This window comes from Mauremys mutica, chromosome 3, assembly GCF_020497125.1.
Source record: "Mauremys mutica isolate MM-2020 ecotype Southern chromosome 3, ASM2049712v1, whole genome shotgun sequence".
NCBI classification, from domain to species: domain Eukaryota; kingdom Metazoa; phylum Chordata; order Testudines; family Geoemydidae; genus Mauremys; species Mauremys mutica.
In genome coordinates this window covers 58,809,580-58,836,685 of record NC_059074.1, presented here as the reverse complement: position 1 = coordinate 58,836,685, position 27,106 = coordinate 58,809,580, and the positions used below count along the sequence as shown (strand labels likewise).

Genomic DNA, 27,106 nt, shown 5'->3' with positions numbered 1-27,106 from the left:
CACTTAAGCATGCATTTTCATGCAACTAGAAGATATGGGCTCATACAACTGCCTTTCAGATTCTTCCTGATTCTTGCAATTTTATCTTATTAAAAAGGCTTTCAAAAGAGTTCATGCTATGATATGTATGACTAAAGGAATTACTCAGCCAATGAAGAAAACCCATAAATTGTTATTTAAGTTTGACATGAGGCAAGCTGAGTGCATCTGTACTGTCCCCTGGCTTGCAAATGTTTTGAGATGATCTTGATATTCCAGTCCTTACAGAGTCAGTAGAAAGAGTTGTTTCCACTAATGAGCGAGAGATGCTTTCAAAAGCCTCTGTTTTTGTCTCTGCTTCCAACTCTTCATCTGTTATAAATAATTTTGACTCCCTCCATTTGGAGTACACTTCTTGGCTCCCTCTTGAGCCACTGGAGTCACTCCCAGCAATCTGTACATTCAGTTCTTCCGATGATTGTATAAGGTTTTGTACAGATAAAGATTTTCCTAAATCCATTTGCACTACTGGTTTAACTGAGACCAAGGGTTCCCCTTCTGTATCAAGGTGTTTTCTCCAGGAAAGATCCTTTGTTACTTTGGACTGTGCAACTTGTCCATTATCCTTTAAAGCAACAAGGCAAGCGGTGACATCAGAAATATTTTCCTGTGTGGTTGCAGGAATAATATGAAGAGGCTCAGGCCAGTTGGCATGCTTGACTGAGGAGAAAGGTGGTATTTGTAACGTTGTTGGTGTTGTTGGCTTAGTTGCCTGGTTTATTTGGTTTGATGTGTTATTAGTTATTACTGTTGCAGGTCCATCATTTGGCACCTGTGTTGCTTGACTATGCATAGTTGGACTAAAAGCATAGTAAGCCTGAGTGCTAAATTCATTTGGTGTCAGTATAAGCTGTAGGCCACGAGTCATGTTGGCACTAGCTGATCTGGATACACATCCACTAGTTTGTGCAGAACTAGATAAATCTTTGCTGTCTACAGGACTTTGATAATCAGAGGTCTGGTCACATTCAAAAGATGGCATTTGAAATGAAGCCAAAGTGAGCGCTGATGCAGATCCTTTCCTTAAGACCTGTTGATATATATCTAACAGGCTGTCCAGTTTTGACTCTATGGATTGTACCTGCAGATTGGGAAAAAAAGGTTAAAGTAAGTACAAAATATTATTTAAAAATATTTGCCTCCCCAGAGCCTCTCTAGAATCTAAGCAAAGAGAAAATGTAACAGATAATAGGAACAATCCACATATAAGGGAAATGTGTGTTTCTCTGTATAAAAAAGCTACTCATCAAAAAAAGAAAGCTATTAAAAGCAGTGTATTTACAGATGCTTCATGATCAAGTTAATGTTTTAGCTACTAAAGGCTGCAGATTTCAGTGGTGGAAAAACATACATTTCTGTATACAAAGCACATTTAACGCAGGGCCGCCCAGAAGATTCCGGGGGCCCGGGGTCTTCGGCAGCGGGGGGGCCATTCCATTCCGGGACCCGCCGCCGGAGTGCCCCGAAGACCCGAAGTGGGACCTGCCGCCGAAGTGCAGCCCGGTAATTCGGCGGGGGAGGGGGTCCCCGCCGCGGGTCTTCGGGGCACTTCGGTGGCGGGTCCCGGAACGGAAGGGGCCCCCCGCCGCCGAAGACCGGGCTGCGCTTCGGCGGCGGGTCCCGCTTCCCCCCCGCCCCGGCCCCAGCCTCTTACCCCCAACTCCCTCCTCACCCGGAGTCTCAGCGCCTCGCCGGAACAGCCGCAGCGTGTGGCCGGCGGGGCCTGAGCTCCGTCCCGCTCAGAGCCGCGTGGTGAGGGGGCGGGGCTGGGAGCTCCACGCCGAGCGGAGGGAGCTCAGGCCCCATTGGAGCTCCCAGCCCCGCCGCCTGACCACGCGGCGCGGGGCGGGGCTCAGGGGCCCCGGCGGAGACTCGGCGCTTGATGCGCTGAGGCTCCAGGAGAGGGGCGGAGGCGGGAGCCTCCGCTGTTCTCTTAGGGGCCCCTGCGGAGCCCGGGGCCCGGGGCAAATTGCCCCCTTTGCCCCCCCCCGGGCAGCCCTGATTTAACGTAATATAATTTGTGTGTTTTACTTCAACATTTAAAATAGTGCGGACACCAGATAAAGTTATTTTGCCAAATTGTTGTAAATTGAAAACATCCATTATTAATTACAGAAAGTTATAAGCAATAAAACAAAATCATGGTCTCATACAGTCACTCTACCTGCTTCTCCACCTTGACTACACGCCCTAACATACTAAGGTCATCAGTTGTCTCATTCTCTGCAGTATTCTTTTCTCGACTTTTCTTATCTGTTGTGATTTGTCCTTTTCCAAGAATCTGGTCAACACTGTGAAAGAAATTGGAGACTATAATGATTCCTGAAAGTGGTGAAATTGTGGAAGTATCCACTGTTCACATCTTTTGAAAATTACAGTTACAACAACTATTTAACAGTTTCTGAAAAATGCCTAAGAAAAAGGATGGATTTATTTTTGTTAAAATAATAGTAATCAAAGTTCACAAAAATACTATAAAAGAGCATGGAATGATCTTTAAAGCATCTGGGGAGAGCAAAATGTGAAGCTAAATGGCAATGGAGTTATATTTACTGTTACTTGTGAGATTTGTTACACATATAAATAAATAATAATAGATACATATTTGTGAGAGATAGTTTAGTCTCGAGTTATTGGCTCAATCCTCCAAACATTTACTACTTGGTACATTGCTTACTACCATTAGTAGTCCCATTGGTCAAATATGATCCAAAGTCTTTAAAGCATGGGGCCCAATACATATATCTCATGCTTAGTTGTATCTGTATTAAACCAGCATAGAATTAAAAAAAAATAAGTTGGGAGTGGTATGGAGAGATTTATTGTAATGTGTGCTCTTATTCGAAACCAGTCAGGGCTGCCCGGGGGTGGGGGCAAGTGGGGCAATTTGCCCCCATGAGAGTTTTTTGGGGCCCCTGGAAACCTCTCGTGGGGCCTGGGCCCCCGGAGCTTCTTCCGCTCCGGGTCTTTGGGGGCGGGTCCCGGGGCGGAAGGACCCCCTTGCCGCAGATCTTCGGGGCACTTTGGCAGCGGGTCCCGGGGCAGAAGGACCCCCAGCCGCCGAAGTGCCCCGAAGACCTGCAGCAGGGGGTCCTTCTGCCCCGGCCCCTGCCGCCAAAGACCCCAGACCCCCTGAATTCTCTGGGCAGCCCTGAAACCAGTGAGTGATGTGAAGCAGGGGAAAGTTGCTTAAGAGAAGGTTTAAAAAAGGTAATGTTCAGCAATAAGGGCTATAGGCTTTGAATCAATCAGGGCCACCTGGGGGGGGGAGCAAGTGGGGCAATTTCCCCAAGGCCCCGGGCCCCACAAGAATATAGTATTCTCTAGTATTGCAACTTTTTCTTATGGAAGAGGCCCCTGAAATTACTTTGCCCCAGGCCCCCTGAATCCTCTGGGTGGCCCTGGAATCAATGTCTCTGAGAACTAATGAGCAGTATTGAGCCCTGCACCTCTGAGAGTTCTTCAGATGTCATTTCATAGTGGCCAACCAGAGGTGGAGGGAACTGCAAAACTCTGCATTGGAAAGGTTGGGCACAAACAGAGAGCTTGGGCTTCTAAATCCGGGAAGTATTTCCCAAATGCAAATATAAAGATGGCTCTATATGTATCATGGATTTGTCTGTTTATTACCGTATGGAGTCCAGAATATTAAAATATAGGATCCGGGCCATTGTGGTGCTAATGGCCCACAGCTTCTATTAACTTCAGTGAGAATATAAGGGATGGGAAAACAGTTTTCAAAGAGTCACTGTATTAAATATTCCATCAGTTTATGAGTGCACTTTAAAAAAAGGGGGGGCTAAGGTTTTTAATTTTCTGGGCCCAATTTACATCCACATTTTTTCCACCCACAATTTAATTGCAGGCCTAACTGCATTCACAAAAAGGAAGACCAAAATACAGCACAGGTGAAAACTTGGGCCAAAAAAAAATTTGGTAATGTAAAAGAGACACTACTCTTCTGGTGCTAAATGACAAAAGAGCTCAAGGTATTTTTACACAGGAAGGTTCTTCAATGATGAAGGATTATTCTTTCCTTACCGGGATTGAAGGCTTTTTATTCTGCACAACATGTCAAGGTGACCAGCTGAATACTGTTCAATTACATCTTTTACATCATATGGACGTAAAGTCTCTTTAAACTTTCTCTTTGCAACATGAAATTTCATGATTCTGTGGAAGAAACATTTTTCCAGATTAATCCTTATACATTTTTGTAAAACAATAAAGTCATCAATACTGATTCAAATGTTAGCTCTGTCTATCTTTTCATAATTCTGACAGCTTAGTGTTACATCAGCTAAGCTAAACTAAGGCCTTGTCTACACTATAAAGTTTTGTCAACAAAAGGCAGCTTTTGTCAATAAAACAGTGAATGCATACACACTGCGATGTGACTTTTGGTGGCAAAAATGCCCTGTTTTGGTGACAAAACACAATCACCCCAAAGAGAGACAACAGTCTTTTTCCTCTAAATTTTCATCAACAAAGTGCCAGAGTAGACACCATGCTTGATTTTATTGCTTTAATTGGTCTCCCGGAGGTGTCCCACAATGCCCATCATGATCGCTCTGGTCAGCAGTTTGAACTCCACTACCCTGCAGTCAGGTAAATAACCATCTGCCCCTCCCACTTAGAAGCCCCCGGAATTTTTAAAATTCCATTTCCTGTTTGCTCGGCATGGAGAGGTCTCATTGCATCTTCCCAGGTGACCATGGCAGGTAATCGCAGCAAACGCTCTCCCGCTTGGACCACTGCGGAGCTGCTGTATCTGCTCAGTATATGGAGAGAGGAGGCTGTGCAGTCCCAGCTGCACTTGAGCCACGGGAATTGGGATACCTACAGGCACATTTCTCGAGGCTTGTGCAAAAAGGGCTATGATCGGGAGATGCTGCAGTGCAGAATGAAGATAAAAGAGCTGAGGCAGGTGTACCATAAGTTGAGGGAGGCAAACCATCGCTCCGGTGCTGCACCTAAGACCTACCGGTTCTATAAAGAGCTGAACGCTATCCTTGGTGGTGACCCCACCTCCACTGCCAAGAGCCCTGTGGATACTTTGGTGGGCCTGGAGGCGGTGGAAAGAGGACCTAATCCAAAGGACGAAGTCATTGATGAAGAAGTGGAGTTAGACAATGATGTGAAGCTCCCAATGGGGTCTCCCAGTGAGGCAGGCATCCAGGAACTGTTCACCACTCCAAAGGTGTCTAGCCAGTCTCAGCAGTTGCTCTCCGGCAAGCAAAAAACAGGAGGAGACACCTGGTAAGTGGCTGTGGTTTGTGTAGTGCAGAGGTGGATTCAGGGTATAGAAATGTAGAAGTCTGGCTGTGTTTCTGTGAGCTGTACATTTCCCTGTGTAGCTAATCAGTATGGCGGAACAGGGTGTTGATGCACACCAAGATCTCACAGGAATCCTCCAGAGAGATCTCCAGGAAAGTTTCCTGGAGGTACTTAGGAATCCTCTGCGGAAGATTCCTTGGCAAAGCAGCTTTGTTCCTTCCCCCATTGTAGGGAACTTTTCCGCGCCATTCGGCAATTACTTGTGCAGGGATCAAAGCGGCACATAGGCGAGCAACATAGGGAGCAGGGCGGAAGTCACAAGCATGTAGTAGATGTACTCTCATGTGATGGGGTGGACTAGGTCCAAAGGCCCCCTGCTGGAGGCCTCATGGTTCTGCCACACCCATTCCAGGGAAGGTGTATTGGAGAGGTCCTCCAAGCAGGCTAGAGTAGCTGCATGGGAAGCAGCCAATCAGGGCCCAGGAGGGCCATATAAAAGATGCTGCAGAGCAGAGCAGTAGTCAGTTGCTGCTTGGAGCAGGAAAAGAAAGGACTGCAGGCCTGACTGCCTGTAAGAGCAGCAGGGCCCAGGGGAGCATTTAATAATCATGCTTCTGTGCATTGTTTTTTGCGCTTCGGCAGATGTGGCCATCGGGAACACCCCCCCAACATGCTGGCAAAGCGTCTGCGCCAGATAAGAAAGTGCCCAAATGGAGCAAAGAAGACATGTTCTGGGAGGTACTGCACTCCTCCAATGCAGAGAAAAGGGAACACAAGGAGTGGTGGAAACTGAAAGGCAGGACAGAAAAGAAAATCAGGAGTTTGTTAAGGACGCTACTGAGTGGATGATTAAAGTAATGGAGGAGCAAATGCAGAAGTTGAAGTCCTTAATAATGCTGCAGACTGAGTAGATCAGTGCCCGTCCTCTCCTGCAGTACATTCAGAACTCTTTTCCATGTCCCCATTTCCCCTCAAACTCTGCCCGCACAGTCCTTTCCACTTTCTGGGACTTCTTGGTTTCTCCTTCACTCCACCCCCTCGGACAACTTTCATAATGATAGCTGGACCTACACACAGCTCTGAAAGTCTGCCCTTCCCTGGTACCTCCTTTCCCACCAAGCATCCTTGGGTGTTTGGGTGTGTTGTTTCTTGTGCAATAAAAGCAAAGTTTTTGAGTGGTAACTCATCTTTATTTGTTTTCTACAAATTGAGATAGCAGGCACTACCGATACATACACAGGCAGTTTATTCATGTCCTTACTGGAACGTAAGGCTCCAAATATAACCATTACTTCCTAGGAAAACTACATGTAACATAATATTGCAGCACTAATCACAGAGATAGACATTACTGGTTCTCATTTTCAAAGTGTTGCCTCAAAGCCTCCCTGATTCGAACTGGCCCCCTCCTTTTATAGCCCTCATATCTGGCTGTTCAAATTAGCAGCCAAGTGGTCTCCCTCCACACTCCACCCCTGAGCAAACCTTTCACCCTTAGCTTCACAAAGATTATGCAACGTACAACATTCAGCTATCACCATGGGAATATTATCCTCATTAAGGTCTAACCTGCCATAAAGGCATCGCCAGTGCTCCTTTAATCTGCCAAAGGCACATTCCACTGTCATCCAGTACCTACACAGCCTGTTGTTGAACCGCTCCTTACTGGTGTCTAGGTTTCCCGTGCAAGGTTTCATTAGCCACGCCTGTAAGGGGTACACTGGATCTCCTAGGATCACTGTAATCTTCTGGTTTGGAAAGAAAGCGCCCACTTGTAGCTTTCTATACAGGCCAGTGTTCCTGAAGATGAATGCGTCATGCACCTTCCCGGACCATCCCACGTTGATGTCAGTGAAACACCCACAGTGATGCACTTTCCACAAGTGCCTGCAACACTATGGAGAAGTATCCCTTTCCTACTGATGTACTTCATAGCAAGGTGGCTGGGTGCCAAAATTGGAATATGTGTGCCATCCATCGCCCCTCCACAGTTAGGGAAACCCATTTCTGCAAAGCCATCCACTATTTCACGCATGTTTCCCAGAGTCATGGTCCTTCGTAGCAGGATGCAATTAATTGCTCTGCACACTTGCATTAACGCAGCCCCAATGGTTGATTTCCCAACTCCAAATTGATTTGCCACCAACTGGAACTGTCAGCTCCCACACAGCGATTGCCACACGCTTCTCTACCGATAGGGCAGCTCTCATTGTGGTGTCCTTGCCCTGCAGTGCTGGGGTGAGCTCCACACACAGTTCCAGGAAGGTGGCTTTCCACATCCGAAAGTTCTGTAGCCATTGCTCATTATCCCACACCTGCATGACGATACGATCCCACCATTCAATGCTTGTTTCCTGAGCCCAAGACTGATGGTCTATCTTATGCAGCTGTTCTGTGAATGCCAAAAGCAATCTAAAGTTGCTCCTATCCATATCACACAGCATGTCACACAACTGGGAGCATCTTCAGTTAGGAACTTTGCGATTAACTGCACTGCCATCCACAATGTCTTCATGACAGCTAACAGAGCATAGGAGAGCAGTGCAGGATCCATCCCTTCTCACAAAGATACCAGGGTGCACAGCAAAGAATGGCTGTTGAAAAATGCCGCAAAAGAACCCCACGGACTGCTGGGACAGAAAGTAATGCATCACGGGACACTGAGCCCGGTCCCAAGATGCACTTCAATCCGCTCCGCCTTCCCACAACACCTAATAACAGAAAGTGTTGAGCTGGACTGTGGGATAGATACCCACAGTTCACTGCTCACACTGTCAATGATAGTGCCCCAACTGTGGGCGCACTCTGCCGACAGAGGGAGCGATTGTGAACATGACATTCTGACTTTTATTATGCTGATTTTTGAGTGTCAACATCACTTTTTGTCGACAAAACTTGATAGTGTAGACAAAGCCTAAGCTGGGCTGATGATATTTTCTTCTGAACTGCTGAGTTATACTCAGCGAAACCCTCCTTATTCAAGGTGATTTGTGGCGCTTATAAGCACAGCTCCAGCTTTCAGCATTTTGAAAGTGTAGAATTGTCATCTTAAAGACCTGTTACATCGGATTTTAAATAGCTTGTTTAAAGTTATAAATGTGTGCCCATCAAAGTGTTCTCTTCTGTTAGGTGCAAATTCAGCAAGGTACTTAAACATGTGACTAGTCTCATTGAGGTCAATGAGTCTGCTTAGGTCCTCAAAGTTAGGCTTGTGCGTCAGCAACTTCTTGAACCAGGACCTTAATGTTGAGCGAACTTTCATAGCTAAATCTCAACAATTCAAAAGTTTTGTTTTGTTGCTAGATTGGTTCTTTTCAAAGCATCACATTTTGTTAGCAAATGCCCTCCTAGTTATATGTGTATAATTGTAATCTAACTGAGGCCAGTGCTGAATAACTTAAATGATAAAAATTGCCATGCTAATTGTACTCTCCTTTATATAATCAAATGTGTGCACATGAAAGAGTGTGCTTTGATTTTCTACTGAGAAAATAGTAGTGTATATCCATCTATATCTAGGTAGCTATACCTAGACATATATGCAGTGTAGTTGTAGCCATGTTGGTCCCAGGATATTAGAGAGAGAAGGTGGGTGAGGTTATATCTTTTACTGGACCAACTTCTGTTGGTCTGAGACACAAGCTTTTGAGCCACAGTAGAGAAGAGCTCTGTGTGGTTCGAATGCCTGTCTCTCTCACCAACACAAGTTGATCCAATAAAAGATATTACCTCATCCGCATTGTCTCTCTAATACCTATAGATAAATATATTGCTGTGGATGGCTGTATGAATGACAATTTGAATCAAACCAAACAATTTTGCATGCAGTTTAAAGGCCTTGATTCTGCTCTCACTGAAGTCAGCTGTAAAGTCCCCAGTGATTTTAGTGGGAGGATGCTAAAACCATTATAAATTATTTAATTATAAGTATTCACTTTCTTGTGTTCCTTGTAAGTACAGTACCACACTTCCCATTTTGTAAGTATCTTTAATTGTGCATCCAATTTGTTTCTCATTAATTTTTCATTTGTTGATTACCAGTGTCTCTTCATGAAGGCCAGTATTCTTCCATTTTTAATTCTTTCTTTTTCTGCTTTAGGACCAAACACTGCAGTCCAGAGATTTGACTGAGGCACAGTTTCCATTCAGGTACAATTATGACATTTTCCCAATTGAAATCAATGGCTGAATAAGGATTGTGGGATATGACTGTTGGATTTTACTGCAAAGCAATCAAAGGTGCTGTTCAACAGCAAATAATTAATGATGAAACATAAATTTCACATAAAGAGCATTTTGCACAATTTTGTGTAATTTGTGTGGCAATTAGATGTTTAACGGGTATTTTTTAAGAACAGGAAACTTTGTGTTAAGTCATAACTGTGAAGAAATACAGGCCAAAGATTTTGAATATATCTTTAAGCACCTAAATAAAAGTGATCAGATTTTTCAAAGGTGACGTGAGCTCCTGTAACTTCCACTGACTTAAATGGGAGTTGTGGAAGCTCAGCATATTTGGGAGTCTGAAAAGTTTGGCCATACTGCTTTGTGTTGAAGAGAAGTAAAAGGAGGACACTAGTCATAACTTGGTAAAATCTACACTCTAGTGCGTCTGACGAAGTGGGTATTCACCCACAAAAGCTCATGCTCCGATATGTCTGTTAGTCTATAAGGTGCCACAGGACACTCTGTCACTCTAGTGCAAGTAAGCAGGTAGGGAACACAAAACTGTTGGCCCATCTGTAGAATGTGCACAATCACCAACAGTGTTACCTAGTGGTCAGGTAGGGTTTTAGCAGGGCGTCTCCCCATTGAAACACAGTCCGGTCCTTCAGTGCCCTGGCCCCAATGGTTTCCAGTCCTCCCCTCTAGCCCAGAGATTTTTTGAGGGTCAGAGGGCTGGGCCCTTGAACAGTCAATGCCTTTTCCAGCTGGTCTGTCATTTAGATGAAGATTCCTAGTGTTGTAGTGTCCTCTTGGGGTGGATGGGGATCCTGGGCCTGCTCTCTCACTAGGCTCCAATCCAGGCTCCCCTCGGACAACTTCCTATCCCAGCCCCTTTTACTTCCCGGAATAAATTACTCCAATCAAGTCTCTGACCTGCTCGCTCAGTCACTTGCCTCTCCTATGTGGGTTTGCACAGGTCTGTGTTGTCAGGCCTCAGGCAACGGGCTCCTGGGCAGTACTTTCCCCTCCGCGCAGCTGTCTGCTCCCTTCTACTGCCCTGCTCTGAACTGCTGCTCTCCCCTTTTTAAAGTCCTACCTCCAGCTTGTCCAGGCCCTGCAGGTGTGGCTGGGCAGGGCTGCCTGGCAAACTCCTTACTCACCAGTGTGGGGTTTGTATATCCCATCACACCATCCCTAATCCTAATATTTCATGCTATAATATTAGCTAATTCAATTTTTATTATACTACATAATTCACCTATAAGACAGCCAACAAGAAGATAAAAAGCCATGGTTATCACTCTGTGATAACTAAAGATTAGTATTACTTTAAATGGAATTACATGAAAACTATACTTTGTATTATTTCTTTACCACATTATTATAAAAAGTATGCAGTCAGAGTTGAAATTTAGAATGGACCCCTACTGATTATGTAAAAACCTGTTATTCTAAGTAGTATCGATCTTTTCCCACAAGGCTTAGTTTCTTGATTTGTCACGTTATTGTAAATATGAAGTTAAATGGTGAATTCAGATAAGGTGGCGTGTCACTGGTATAATGGATGAAGCATAATCTTGGTCATAGAGTCCAGAAACGGAAGAGACTTATTAGGACAACTATTCCATCTCCCTGCCAGTTCAGGACTGATCTCCATTGTGCACAGTGGACGGGTAGCTTTAAATATGCCAAGGGACAAACTTCCATTGGGTGACTAATTCTACAAGCTAATATCTCACTGTGATTTCTAACATGGAGGCACCTGAAGCAGGGAAAATGTTGGAAATGGAATTTTTTCACATAGTTGTCAAATGACTCCAATATGTTCTATTCTTAAAACCATCTAATCCCTGTGTATCCAGTTCTTCGTTCAGGTTATGAAGAAAAATTAATGTGACTTGTTCCAAAACAACTTGCATTGCAAAGGTGGTTTATTTAGAAAAAATATGGTTGTCTTTTTTTTTCTTTGTTTTGGTAGCCATACATAATTGCCATGCACACTTCTCCTGAAGTGCAATATGAGACTCAACAGGAAGTGTGGAGCCAGGGAAGTAGTACGTTATATAGGGAAATAATAGAATTTCCTACTAAGGAGTGGCATGTACAAGAAAATTGAGGCAGAAGGTCAGTTTTCATTATCGGACCATAAGCCTGGTTAATCAGCATACACAAAAATCTGAAGTGTAGATCAGCACCTTGTCTAGAAGCAGTAAGTTGTTAAATTCACTGGCTTAAACTAGGGCTTTGGTTATTCAAGGCTGTTTTAACATTTTTCCTAGCTTGACCAAGGGTCTATGTTGTTTTGGAACTCAGGATGATTCTAGCTATTTGGGGAGAATCTCTTCTAATATATCTGTTTCCTAATGTAACAAGGGTCTTTTTCCTTGCCTCCTCTGAACTAGGAGTCCTCTGAGCCTAAAGGTTTTTCATTGACTTCAGTTGGAACAGAATTAGTCTAACACTCATTGATTTGAAAAATTCTACCCTTGATGTCTATTTCCATTTCTTTCCAGACATGAGGTTGTATAGTAATTGCACCTGCTCTTAATGGGTCAATTTCGGTAGAGTCCTGTTCTCAAAAATGTTAGTAGTTAGGGCCTGGATCCAGAGCTCATTGAAGTCAATGGGAATTTTCCCACTAATTTCAATGAGTTTTGGACTAGCCCTTATTCCCTTGTGCCTCAGATGTGTGAAGTTTTCTTCTGGATTCCAAGAATACATGTAAAATATCTTACAGGAGGGAGGAGGAGAAGGAGATATATGAGCTATACAAATAATAAAGAAGTAAAAAGAATGGAGTTATAAAAACCTGTCAGTCACTATGAAACATAAAAATGCAGGGATTATTTAAATGATGGAACTGAGGGGTTCCTTTGGAGTTGTTAAATTCTATTGATTCAGTAATTGTCAATTAAAAAATAAGTCAATCTGTTTTTTTAAAAAGTCCTGAAATAACTATTTATATAATAGATTTGAATAAATGTAGACACTCATTATGGTTAACGATAGCAATTTTATGGACTTTTTTCAAAATAAAAGAATTATGTCACAACTCCAAAAACTTTGAATTTCCTTGTATTTGTTAGTTTTAAATGTTAAACTATTTTGTGTGTTCACATGTGCTACAAACTAAGGGTCTGATCCTGCAAACACTTACACATTGGGTGACTTTACTTGCATGTAATGGCACTACTCCCACAAGTCAAGTTACTCATATGCTAAAGTATTTGAAGAATAGGCCCTTAAAGCACACAACAGGTATATGGCACACTAAGTGCAGCTTAGTGCTTGTTTTCTACTTGTACCACAAGAGGGCAAAAAAGACTCACCATAAACCTTAACTGTATGTAAACTGAGTAGAACCATATGGAGTCCACTCACAACAAATTCTGACTAAGCAGAAAGTAAAACAAACAAAAACGAACAAAACAGTGCAGTCCCCTGTCTATTTGAAAGGCTAATTATTTTTTCTCAGAGTCACTGTATTAAGTATAGCAGAGTCATTTTTCTATAATTTAAATATAATGTGATGAATGATACCCTGTATACTAACCTCATCTAATAAAACAACTGGTGTAAGGCAACTTTTCCATAAGAATTATTCATAAATAATGGCCCAATTCATCATCCAGCAGAGAACAGAAGCTAAATTATTTTGTATTGAATTGAGCTCCAAATGATTTCAGACACTTTTGTATCAAACTGCATCACTTACACCCCAAGAATCTCTACACAACTTTCTCTGCATCTTTACTGAGGCAAAACTCCTCCTGAAGCTCAGACAAGTTTTACATGAGCAAGGACTGCACATCAGGCCCAAACAGAACAATATTAGCAAAGTCACCTCATGTCAATAACTTCAAATGCAAGAGCAGCAAAACTCAGGATTACAGGGACATGAAGATTCTTCTTGTACAAGGTTTTGCTTCCCATTTGTTTTGTATTTCTTTCCCTGCACATGTTGCATTTCCCTCCCCATTCATGTTGCCAGTTATAGTGTTACGTACAAATACTCTTGTCTTTAGTAGAGCCTACAAATCTGCAGATGTCCATGGACCATTTTTGCAGATTGGATGCAGATACAAATTTTCCTTTAGTGACCCTGATGCTCTCGCGTCATTATTTTAAAAAATGTTTATATTGCCATAGCACCAAGAAGCCTCAATAAGGACTGGAGCCCTAGTCTGAGAGGCATCATGACATAGTCCCTGCTTTGAAGATTACAATCTAGGAAGATTGCTTTCCTCTCAACTAAACAAGACTCCCACAACTTCACTGTTGAGTGTGAAAACATGCCCCACCACTTCCAACAATTCAGCAGCCCCATGAAGCTTGCCCAGGGTGCTGGCTCTACCACAGTGCTCTTCTACACTGTTGGTTCCACGACTGTTTTTTCCCATCCCCATCCTCAGCAACCCCTCCTGGTTTTCTGCCTGCAGAAGAGGTCAGGAACTAATAGCAGGGAGGCAGATCTTGTGGGAAGTGCAAGCCACGGAAGGAGGGTGTTCAAGCAGGGCTGGATTACCCAACAGGCAGACTAAGCACATGCTTAGGGCACCAGCAAAGCAGGGGGCACCAAAAAAATGAGATTTTTTAAAAAACATTTGATATTTGATAGTTCAAAAAAAGCATCGAAGTACTGTAGTCATCTCGGGAAAAATCAGAACTTTGTTAGACTTCCTTACACTCCACTACACACTCTTCCCCTGTTTTTCTGTTCTCTTTTTATTACTTATCCCCACCTAAACCAGGGGGGCGTCCTACTAATGTAGATCGAAATAATGCGAGGAAATCAGAGACTGTAACTGATCATCCTACTCCTGGTGGTAAAACAGACATTGTTCTAGACGGTGTGGATGTGTCAGACACTGAACCTGTTCATGCTGTAAATAATAGGAGAAAAGATCCTGGTATGTCGGTTGATTTCAGTACCGATGTTGTAGCATACTGGATAGATCGTGGACCAAATGACTGTCAACACCACACTGGGCCATTTGAGAAATCACGTCAGACTTTTACCAATGGCAAACAAACGAGATATTGTCCACAAAAAAATGTTTTTCGGCATGAAAGTGAATGGTGAGAAATACACTCGCGAATGGCTACTGTATTCACCATCAACAGGGTCCGTTTACTGTTTTGTTTGCAGTTTGTAAGTATCTTAATCAAATGCCTATAAATGTTTTGTTATTTTTTGCATGATATTTAGCTTCGTTATTTGGATTTCATATTAACACCAAATGAAAATGTATGTATAAAAACATACAGCAGTTAGAGATAGAAAAGACCTCCTAGGTCAGCTAGTTTACTTCTCTGCCATACTGCACAGTTATTCTCTACTGCATATTTCTTAGCGCTGATTTTATAAGTTCTAGGAAATGGAGGAATCCCACCATTTCCATTGGGACAATATTATGCAGCCTAGTTGCTCTCACTGTCAGGAAACAGTCAGATATGTTGTACTAGATGGTAAAAAAATTTATTAGTTTCTCCTTTTGACTTTTACATGCTTGGTAAATGTGAGTTAATGGCCATAGTTAAAAACTGCAGTGCTTTCTGTCAAGCCTGCAGGTCTCTCAGTGCAGGACACTAACGGCTAATTGCTGTCCAGGGATCCAGGACTGGTTCAGATAATACCGCCCATCCTGCCACCACAGAGGGGCCTAGTATACCATGCACAGGTTGAAATATTAGTTATATGTGTACTGCTCTTGCTCTGCTGGTGCTTGGTGTGGATTATGAACTGCTTCATGCTGACTGAGAGCTCCATGGTGATAGCATGATCCTCTGAGGAATCAGGACACTGATTCCTTTATTTTGGCCCTGACTGAGGCACATGGCACCATTTCTCTTAATTCACTATTGCCCTAACACTTCCCCTCAAACACATACAACCATTATGGAGAACTTTCCCTGTCTTCCCATGTAACTCCCTCCCTCAACTGGCCTGGCATAGGAGCTTGGGAGAGGTGGGGCAGAGGAAGCCATGTCCCTTATAGCCAAAAAGTTCAAGTATATGACTTTGAAGAGAGCCCAATTTGCTTGAACTGTTATTGAACAGATCCACTGAGTGAGTCTTCAGTCTTCCTTGCTACTTGGAGGCAGTCAGACCTGTGAGCAATGGGTGCTGGCTAAGGCCCTTTCACTGAAGAACACATTAGTTCTTTCTGCCTCCGGAGATGCAGCAGCCACTGCCTCTGCAGCGCACCAGCACTACCTCTCTCATTTCAAAACTTCCAGAGGATTTTAAAACAAATTTATTTTTTTTGTCATTTTACAGCAGTTTGGGCACAAACTTGAGGTGTGACTTTGTCTTTCTGAGAATAGCCTTTTGAAACACAGCAATGGATCTCCCCTGCTGCCAGAGGTATGTTCTTCTCTAAAGTGATAGATTCTGCCATGGAGATGCACAAGATGGGAGCTGTGGGAGCACTCATTCAAGGATGTGATTGTCCCTATGTATTCACATGTAAATACTACTTAGATAATAGAGATGGGTCAGTCACATACTGGATGGTTAGTGTGATATACAGTTTTGTTCCCCTGCAGAAATTCTTTTCTACTAATACCACATGAAATAATACAATCTGTAGGGGAAATACTTCCAATTTCCAAAATATCTAAAAAGTATTCATGTAACTTTTGCAACTTGCTGATGACAGAGTGAGTGAAATAAAATCAATTATGGTATCCTACTTAATTTTTGTCCACTTCTTATATCGGCTGAAGAATGTTTTATAGCAAATTATAAGCTCTGTGCATTGTTCAGAAACACTGCAGTCAGTTCATGATAGCATTTCCCCCAATAATTCATCTTTCAGTGGCAGTGCTTGTCTATAAAAATTGATTTGGTAAAGGAAGTATGAAGTTCTGTGCGACTGTAACAGTACCCATAGCTGGGGAATCTGCAGTGACTGAATTTCTGGATCTAAATGTATGAGTCTCTACTGCTTGAGTGAAAGGATCAGGCCTATTAGTTTGAAGACTATACATCTCACACATGGTCCAGCTACTCCAGGGGGCAAAAGGCCCACACTTAGTTAACATGGGTTATATTATGATACTGTTACTGAAATTAATGGGACTACCTGAGAAGTAATGTGTGAGCATGATATCAAAATATGGCCACTGGTGTTTAGGTCAGTTTCTTTTCTTCTTTTCTTCCCAAACTCACCATTACATGAGCATATTTCTCTTTAAGTAATTTTGTGCAGCTTGCCACTTTGATAAAGAAGACAGAACTTGAGATTAGTTTAAAACTGTTGGAGTCATAACTAGATCAATGAATTGTCATCAACAAGGCTCTGCTTAGCTGCAGGACTATAAGTGTTCTGAACTCACCAGAAGAAACTTATACCATAAAGAATATGCTATTGCAGAAAAATTTGGGAGTAAGCAAATTTAATACACAGTGTCAATTTGACAGTGAGAAATATTAGAGACACAAGGTAGATCAGGTAATATATTTTACTGGACCAACTTCTGTTGGTGGAAGAAACAAGCTTTCCAGCTACACAGAGCTCTTCTTTTCTGTTAGCTCGAAACCTTGTCTCTCTCACCAACAGAAGTTGGTCCAATGAAATATATTATGTCATCCTCCCTTGACTCTCTCATATTCTGGGACCAGCACAGCTACAGCACTGCAAAGTGAGAAATATTATAACTTTTCCAGACCTGGTGACATACATTCAGTAAAGCTGCAGCTGTATGTTGACTGTATTTTGAATTACAGAACGTATATTGTAAATCAAGCTTCACTTTCTCTTCCCATTCAAATAAGACCCATATTGTATAATGTTTTTGAAATGTTGAAAAGAGGATAACTTAGAGCTGTGAAAATATTTCAGCTTCTAGTAGGCATATTGCTGAATAGCAGTGGGGAGAGAATTAAACTAGCATGTTTACTAGTGATGTAAAAACATAGCCATACAATAATTTCAATAGCCAATAACAGAGCTCTCAAATATTTTTTCACTAAGTATTTTTCACCCACCTGACAGCTCTAATGATGGTTTTAAGTGCTGGCGTGAGATCTTCTACTGATACATCACATTGGCATCCTCTCTCATCACAAACATCGTCTGTTCCAAGAGTGGTGTCAGCTACAGGATACATTTGCAAGCTAAATAACAAGCACTTCAAGACAATACGCGTGTACATTTAGGTAGCTTTCCTCTCATGCTGTCTATATTGGGAAATAAAACTACATTAAGGGAAACAAGTTCTGCTGTCTAGTCTAAACCTAAAAGCAGAGAGGAAAACAGAATTTTAGTAATGAGAGACAGAAAAAGGCCTGAGACCGATTAGATCATCAGCTGATCTCCCTGCTAGTGCAGGATTGTTCTCTATAGTCCAAATAGATACTGTAATACCAATACATTTATAATGCAGGTCTGCGTGGCATCTGAGTATATCACATCATGTTCTCTATTTTAGGAAGCAGCAACAGGGTAATAGAAACCATGGCAGAACCACAATATAGATAAAAGACACATATTATAATGATGCATTATTAGTTATTATGTATATAGCACCATAAATGTACAAAGCATGTAACAGAAAAATAAAGGATTTGCTCCCTCTTCCAAAGAGCACATTTATTCTGTGTGAGGACAGCTGAATGACCAAATACTCCACTTCAGGTAAAAACTGTGTTTAACAGAAGAAAGATATAGGATGAAATACATCCCACTTCAGTTGGTCCACATAAGCCTTCTGCCTCTAAGCCACTTAAGAATTGCCTTTGCCTGCCATAGTGGGAGCTGAGGGAGCTCTTTCTACTAGCTAGTCTTACAATGTAGAAGAAATCTGCTTATTTTATGCATAAAATATTTATGCCCCATCCCCTCCCTAATGAAAGCTTGGATGCTTGCCAAAATTATTAATTAGTTTTAATAAACTTTGTAATTATCCTGCTATATTATTTTAAGTTCACCAAAGCTACTAATAATTAAAATAATAACTGAAAACCGTACATAATGCTGAACTTTCCAGGTGTTTCACACTTCTGTTCCTGATTTAGTCTTTCCAATAACTTCCCCCATTTCTGGAATTTCCTGCCTTATCCCTAAATACCACACTAAATGAGTCTCCCTTTATTCTAGTGGTATTTTCACTAAAAATCTGATTCTTCTCACTTACACTGGTGTAAATCAGGAGTAACTCTGTTGAAATCAATAAAATTACAACTGTATAAAACCAGTGAAAGAGAAGATTCTGGCTTCTGCAGTTTAAAATAAAGTGCATTTCTAAATGGTGGCCTCTATGATAAAATTCTTGGATCTTGTTCTAAGTGTAGCTTAATTAATGAAAGAGCTCCTTTAGTGGAACATTGCAAAGAAAAATCTGCATAAAGCTGGTATTGAATGAGACTCGTGCAATCTATGAAATTCTCCAGGCAGTTCACAGACACAAATATCTTCAAAATACATTTATAGATACACAACAAAAAGTTCTTGTAAATTTAAGCCAACACGAAAAAGAGGCACTTTTCTTAATAAACTGCCTTCTTTCTTTCTAATATTTCCATTAGCATGAGTTTCCCAGTATGGTAGGAGCTCACTACAATATGTCAATGATGCTGCTGAGGAAAAGCTATAAACCTTATTTGATTTATATAAGAAATGTGATTATTTCTTTATAATACTTAGAGACTTGGAAATGCCACCCACCCACATCATCGGGTGGGAGAAATTGATGGGGCTGTTGGTGAAAGGGAAACAGCCACAGCAGCAAGGAAGGGAGATGTTTGCCAATGGACAATAGGTAGAGACTCCCGGGGGAGGAGCTAGCAGCCATTGCCAGTTGGGGGAGAAGGGTGCTGATTGGCCAGCATTCCCAGCTCCCAGGATTTAGCCAGTGCAGGGCTCTTGTGGAGCCTCTTTCAGTTCTGTTCCAGCTGCCCACCTTTCCCACCTGGACTAGAAATGGGAACCTGGCCTGACAGATACTACAGGTCTAACCAATCGCCCATTTACAGGGTCAGGAAGGGATTTCTTCTCCCATGGGCCAATTGGCAAAGGACCAGGGAGTTTTTTGCCTTCCTCACAGTACCTTCAACCCACAGTGGTCTGAGTAGGAACACGCTTGGTACCTAACTAAGGTATTCGGGTGGTGGTGTTTATTCGTCAGAACTTGCGGCTGGTTTCCAGTGCAGTTAAGAGAATAAAATGAATGGTTCCCAGAGGTAAAAGACCTGGGATTTTGGTGATGAGCCTTGGGCTCATGTGACACGGTGAGTCCTTGTGGCCTTCATGGGCAGAGGTCAGACATTGTAGCCCTTGTGGACTGAGGTTCCACCATGCTGCACCCCCTGTTCCCCTTGCGGGGGGAGGGGGAAAGAGGGTGCTAGGACTCAGAGAGAGCTGAGTCTTGGGGTGTAAGCTGAGGAGAGCCACCCTGTGTTATGAGTTATATGTTAAGTAGCACTGTAAACCCGATGCTATTTACGGATTATATGGTAACAAGCCCTGTAACCCTGGGCCTGTTAATGGGTTCTCTGGTAAGGAACTCTGTAACCGCCACACTGGAACCAATTAAATGCCTGGTATAGGAGAATATATATATGGGCAGTGTTAAAGTTTAACAAAATTGTAATCCCATGCATATGTCTGTCCTCATTTTGCTGCTGTGTCCAAAAAAGTTTGGGAAGCATGCATTAAGAAGAATTTGGAAATTTTTCCACTTTGCATTCCTGATGAAATAGAAGTTTATGCTCTGATTAACTTTCCAGTGGAATTTTATGGACATGTATGCATTCCATTTATGAATTTCACTGCCATTTATGATTATGCATAGATATATGGGATAAAATTATGATGTGAAACCTCAGAAATTGCAAATAAAAATGTATGCATTCATAACTGTATGTCATATGGTTTGGTGCACAAGTTATGCCTTGGTTTTGATTTATATTTTCCAAATGCCATATGTGTTTTCTGTTGTTTAGCAATGTACTTTGGCTACAGTAAAACTGACACTGCTCTGATCTTCCTCACAGCACTATACTAACAATGTTAGTGACATCCAAAGCATATCTGCCTGTTCAAGAGAAATGAAAAGCTTTTATCCTCTTCCCTTTCATTTGTTTCCTGGGAACAGCCAGGTGCTAGTAACAATATTCCAGTATTGATCAAAGTCTAGAAACTCAGTCTGTCTAGCTCTGAACCCCTAAAATAATATGAACAATAAAGTCTGATCTTGTTTCTGAAAGCATCAGGACAAATACTACACAATGTTGCTCTTAGATACTATGTTAGACTACTCTAGGTATTGTATGCTCAGTTCAAACAAACACACACACACACAACTGTACAACATAGTATGTGTTCCAAATATTTACACAAATTATTGAAACTCTTTCCTATCAGTTTAAACCAGGCTTTTGACTATATATTATGGAGGTAATAAATATTTAATAGAGACATTAAATTGCAAAAATATGGTTTAATATTTTAAACTTAATTAAAATGTGTGTGTGTGTACACGCGCGTGTGTGCAAGGATGTGGCTATTGTTTTATTTCTCAAACATGAAGCAGGCGTGAAGCAGTATTGGGTCTGGGGAAGGTTCTAGGCGAAAGTTGTACCGCTAGGCAGATAGACAAATAATGTTTCAGGAATAACACTGTTTTCCTTATTCAAATAACATTCTTTTTTCAGTGTTAGAAGAACGACTTTTTCTGTGAGTCTCTCATTGTCATATGACACTATGGTGAATTTTACTTTCAAAAGTTTTCCAATATTGCTGAATTCATTTGTACATTCTAAGGTGGTCTGTATACATAAACATATGCAGGAGATTATTTTCCCCTTACATGTAACTCTTAGGGCTAGCTCCACAAAGGGATTTAGGTGCCACCTGAGGCACCTACATCCAAATGTTTAGAAAATCAAACTCTCTGCTCAGTTGCCACCTAACCCTGTAGGCAAACCCTGTAATCCTAAATTCCCTAGGTGCCGTCTCTGCTGATCAAGTCCCCTAGGTGCCAACATTTCTGCTGGAGGACATGCTCAGTCCTGATGCCCAGCTCATGCCTAAACCCCAGCGGGAGCCTCAGATTGGACACTGCCCACCTGTCTCACCTGTGGGCCTTAATTCAGTAGGCGTACTGAGGAAGAGAGAGCGCAAGCAGGAAAGAGAGTTTTTGACTCCATAGTCTAGTGGTTAGGGCACTCACCTGGAATGTGTGAGAGCTGATTTCAAGTCCCTACTCCAATGAACATTTCAGTATTTTATACAAAGTGGAACCTTCAACAGGGGAGGCTGAGGGAGACCCATCCCAGAAAAGCCCCTAGCCTAGTGGTTAGGGCACTCACCTGACAGTTGGGAGAACTTTGTTGAAGTCCATGCTCCACATCATGCAGAGTGGGAATTTGAACCTAGGTCTCCCATATCCTTGCTGAGTGTGCTAGCCACTGGCCTATGGGTAAAAGAGGGCCATCGCCAGTTTTTGTGAGAAAGGACTGTCAGTGCTTAACTCCAGCTGACAGTTCACAGCTGAGAATCCTTGTAGAGGGAGGTACCTCCTCGTAAATGCCTAACTCCCTTTGAGGGGAGGGGCTTAGGCAATATTTCTTTAAGATAAGAAGCCTTATTTTTATTGGTTATCAAATAATTCATGCATGATCCTAAAATCTAAAATTCTGCATGTATAATGAACTTTACATAAAGATTCCTATCTAATAATTATCAGTTAGCTTTTAGTTGCTATTAAACTTCTGAAAAATGCCCTGTAGAAATATTGGCAATATTTCATGGAATGGCTCCCGATACTTAATTAAAAAGGAGTTCCTCCATGTTGAGTGATGATAAGAGAATCAGAATTTTTTCTAAAAACAGTTAATTATATACACCATAATTCTACCGTTAAAATTGCTGATCACATCATAATAGTGAATCACTAACTGATCTGTTATTAACTTGCCATAAAAGGAGCGTAAGAAAGAAGGATTATTTTGTTTTGATTCTTTTTAACTTTTAAAATTCTAAAATTTAAAAAATCTATATCTAACTGATTTGTATCGATATAGCTATACATCCAAACATACCCCATACCTATGTAAACAGCACACATGTTAAGGTATAGCCATGTAAGGAAGTGCAGGCTATGTGATAAAGTGAAGAGCTGGGGGGGAAATATCATGCATTTTTGACTGCATCATTTGTTGTACTCTGCCCACAAAACTGCTCTGTTGGTGTGAGCTCTGAAATTCCAAACCCCTTGTCCTTGGGGGTGAGGTCACCGCTGGAGAGTCTTCAGCCCAAATGCTCAGTTTTGGTCAGGGTTAGCAGTAGCAATGACTTCACCCCTGCAAGCACTCACCCCATTAGGGCCAACTTCGTCCTGGGCTTGGCTCCCTCTCCCTTTCTATTAAAAAAGCAGAGACTCCAGCTGCTGGGTAATGGTAATAAGGGTACTTGGCTTTAAACACAGAAGGTTATGAAAGACAGTATCAACGACATTTTTTAAAACTCTAAAGCATTCCTAAAATAGCAATATATGTGGCCTATGCAGAATACATGCCGTGCAATATGGTATAATGGCTTAATCGGCACTCAATTCATGGTTTCACCACTCATGAGTGTGTGGTCATGTGAAATTCATTTAAGTAAAACCTTTGTACCACAGCACATTGCATTCTCTCTCTCTCTCTCTCCCTCTCAGAGCCCAATTGTGCAACCCTTATTCATACTGCTAAACAGCCCCTTTGAAGTCACTAAGTACTCATCTATATGAGTAAAGTTTGCACAATCAGGGCCAGACCATCAGTTGATGTAAATTGAAATAACTCTATCAAAACCAATGGAGCTATGCTGATTAACAGCAGAAGAAAATCTGGCTCACAGAGTTCAAATTAGAATGGTGGATTATGTTTTATAAGATCTTACTAATTAATTACAGTGTAAACTATATGAAAATTAGAGGAGATATGTTATCGGTTTAAACAATCACAGAAATATTACCCTATTGACTGACATCAATTAACATATTGCTAACAGCACTACAGCTTTTTATCCCAAGGTATTAGATCATACAAATCCAGTAAGGAGACTAAAGACACCAAACGGGTTAATTCTTAACCAGTAATTGCTAACTAATGAGGGCTTAAAAACAACTAAACTAAAGACCTGCCCCAGATCAAATAAACTCTAGATGAGGGCAAGATGTGTGTTATTGAAAGAAAAAGCTGTCATTTTTACAATATATAAATTATATGGTAATAACTGAGTATATGGGGGATGAAGTATACATTTGCATTCTTTCCATGATTTTTATAATCTACTCACCCTGAGGATTCAATGTAAGTACTCTCAGGGGAATGGGAGGGCAGAGAGTTCATGTGAGTTTATAACTTTCTGCCGTTAAGTTTAGAGATAAGAACAGAAATCAACTATTTCCTTGGGGAGGCCTTTTCAATTAATCAAATGAAATATGTCTGTAATTTCTCAAGTATTGAACACTTTGATGTTTTATTCAATAAACTGCGCAATGACTTTAGGTTACAGAGAATGCTAAATATCTCCTGCAAAGGCTCGAAAATGGTGGAATAAAATGGTGGACTACAATGTAACAGGGTGTATTGGCCCTTATAGAAGGCGACAGCCTGTTCCTAATTTCATCTCAGAATGGGCGAAAGGGTGATTATTAGACTATTTAGGAATAAGTCCTGTTCCTCAGAAACCAAAGACGCAGCAAGACCTGGAGTAGGGCTTTCCACCAGGAGAGCTGGGGAAGCAGCCCTGGAGAGTCTGTGGAAAGGTTCTGTGAAGAGACAGGAAACACAGGGAAGGGTAAGTTGTTCAAGGCCTGATGAGGCAGGAGAGAACAGAGCTTCTCATTCCTATAAGGGATAAGATTTTCAGTAGAATCAGAGACTGTTAGTGAATCCTGCACTAAAGGGATGAAGATTCAGATGTGTGGGAAAGTAAGTGAAGGAAAGGCCTGAAGCAATGCAGTAGTGCAGTGGACTGGAGACCTGTTGTTAGCAGCTGCGTTTAGCTAGGGATGCCAGGCTAGAGCTTGCAAGAAAACGTGGGAGGAAGCCTTTTTCACTCCCTTGTGTTAAGGAGGGAAGAGCAAGGTAAGAAAGGACTATTGAGTTGTTTGGTTCTGGAAGGATGAAGAAATTCTTTAGCCTGGGGGTGGTGGTGGTGGTCAGTCAATCATTGGTACCTGCCTTGCATTAAAAGAGATGAACCCTGATACAAGAAATGGACCACTGAGCTCCTACACCAGTGGTCCTCAACCTTTTTTCTCTGGCGGACGCCAGACAACGAGCCACGGTGGACGAGCATCTGCCGAAATTCCGCCAAGCGGCAACGTCAATAGGCATCACTGCCAAAATGCCGCCAACAAGCAGCGTCATCCAGAGGCATCGCTGCCAAAATACCGCAGAAAATTGGCAACATTTCAGCAGTGACGCCTCTGGATGACGCAGCTTGTCAGTGGCATTTCGGCAGGTGCTCGTCCACCGGCCAGTAGTGGGTGCATTTAGACACCCCAGTGGGCGCCATGGTGTCCGCGGGCACTACATTGGGGACCCCTGTCCTACACTAATAGGTGGCAAAAGGCATGGCTCAAGGAGGGTCAAATATGTGTGGTGTTTTGTGTTTGGACGTTTGTTTATCCCAGAAAGGGAGGGTTTTTGCTTTGGTTGGAGGGCCTAAGTACCAAAATCACCCAGCCAAATAGCCAGTGGAAGATCATCATAAGGAAGGAAACTGAGGTAGTGACCTGACACATGGGAGGGAAGAATACATTACTACAACAAATAAAATGCTGTCGTTCCATTCAGTAAGAAGAAAAAATGCTCTAAGCTAAACATGCAGTTTATACACAGTCTATTGAACATCCACCTGGAGACAGCATTTAATAACTGTGGAATCCATAGCAAGGGAGGAAACATTTTGAACACACCAAGGTTGGTAGTGCATATCTGAGGGATAAAAGTGAGGCTGAAGAATGTACTGTGTGAGGTTGCTAAGTGTTGCCTATAAGTAGTAAGCAAGCTGGACATCAGTTTGATGACACTGATCCCAGAGGTTGCTGGACTGAATCCTACAGTGGAAACTTTACCAAGAAGCTGGAGTCACTTACAGCTGTTGCTCCTTCTGCCGCAGAAGAGAAATGGACATATCTATTGGCTGTTGTACATAATGGTGGATGTGCAGCTGGAAACTGCTGACATGCATACAGTCTGTGGTTACTCTGAGGAACTGGGAAGTATTTAAGTGTATTGTGAAGAATTATAAACTATATTTAGTGTTTATCAGTAGAGATTCCTGCAGATGCAATTCATGGCATCTTTTCCCTAAAACAAAGACTGCACGGGAAGTTCCTACTTATTTTGATGAGGCTTCAAGACTATAAGTTACAGTATGTCTAGGGGAAAATATATGGCAATGTTTGCAAAGTTTTTTCGATGAGCATGGGGAGCTGGTAAAAAGGAAATTAATCCCTCAATGTGATGTGGCTAGAGAATGAAAGATAGGAGTGGTAAAAATTAAAAGGAATATTACAACTGTGCTCAGCAAACTGCATTGGTTGTCAGTTTATGTCTAGGTGCAGTTCATGGTACTGATTTTTTTTACCTATAAAGACCTTTCTGGTTTGTATCTTACTGACCACTTTCTGTTCCATTGTTCTACCATAGCCGTTGAGATCAGCAGGGGGGGCTCAACCCCCAAGCTGAAAGTCTCAGGTACATCTGAGGATTCTCAGAGAAGGACCCTAGTCTCTGGATTGCTGAGCCTCAGATGGTCTGCTTGTTTTGTTTTCAGCCGTGCAGGGAATGTTGCTAACCCTGATTATTTACTGAGGCTTTTCCTGAAGAGGTCTGTTGAGTAGGAGGCTCTTAGTTGTGGTCTGTGGTGTATTTCAGTTCTATGTATGTGCTAATATGTGCTCTTAAAGGGATGCAGATAGCTAAATCACACTCTTGTCTGATTATTTTTATTACCCACAATTATTAGAAGTTGCATACATGATTATTGTCATGAAAAGAGATTAGCGACGTCTCTATTTTTGTCAATTGGTTTCCTTTTTGCAGTTTGTGTACAGTCAATTTTGCTGCTTCCCTTGTATTCCTCTATCCTATTGTTTACATGTGGGCCTTTCAGGGGGAAGTCAAATCTTTATAAAATAGGAAAATGTGATTATAGAAACTTCATAGAATCATAGAATTCAAGATCAGAAGGGACCATTATGAAAATTGCCAGGGAACACTCAGACAACTGTAATACCAAAAACTACTTTTAACTCACTTTTTGAAATTGATTATATTTCCAGTGGAATTTTGACAGACTACAAGTTGCCTGGCTCTCCCTATTCTTGGCTGTCACTAGGCTCCCTTGCTATCTTAGTCCTCTAGCATTGCATCTGGTCTCCACATCCTTGGTTCTCCTGGACTAAAGGGGCCACTGAGTCCATGTTGATGCGGCATCATAGAAGAAGATCTTTGATGAAGTGAGGGTTACATTAGTGGAAAAATGGGATCTTTGTGAAAGTGCTTGACTGGTTGAAGGAGAAGGGGAGAGGCATAACCTCAGGTCCTATGACTCTCCTATACCTTCCCTAAAACAGGAGCCAATGTGGACAAAACTTGAAATCTCCATTCTATGGG

At 42.0% G+C, this 27,106-nt stretch overlaps 1 protein-coding gene across 5 annotated transcripts in view; it reads right to left on the bottom strand.

The window, feature by feature from the left end:
- Window positions 1–172: 172 nt before the first annotated feature.
- KCNQ5 (potassium voltage-gated channel subfamily Q member 5) overlaps window positions 173–27,106 on the bottom strand; it is a 491,006-nt gene continuing 464,072 nt past the window's right edge. For 4 of the 5 annotated variants that reach the window (XM_045011611.1, XM_045011613.1, XM_045011612.1 and 1 more), the window contains 4 exons: window positions 17,477–17,585; window positions 4,081–4,212; window positions 2,204–2,330; window positions 173–1,120 (listed from right to left, as the gene is read on the bottom strand). In XM_045011611.1, the coding sequence (XP_044867546.1) occupies window positions 173–1,120; window positions 2,204–2,330; window positions 4,081–4,212; window positions 17,477–17,585 (1,316 nt within the window). The remainder of the gene's footprint in view (window positions 1,121–2,203; window positions 2,331–4,080; window positions 4,213–17,476; window positions 17,586–27,106) is intronic. The other variant, XM_045011615.1, reaches the window with a different exon arrangement.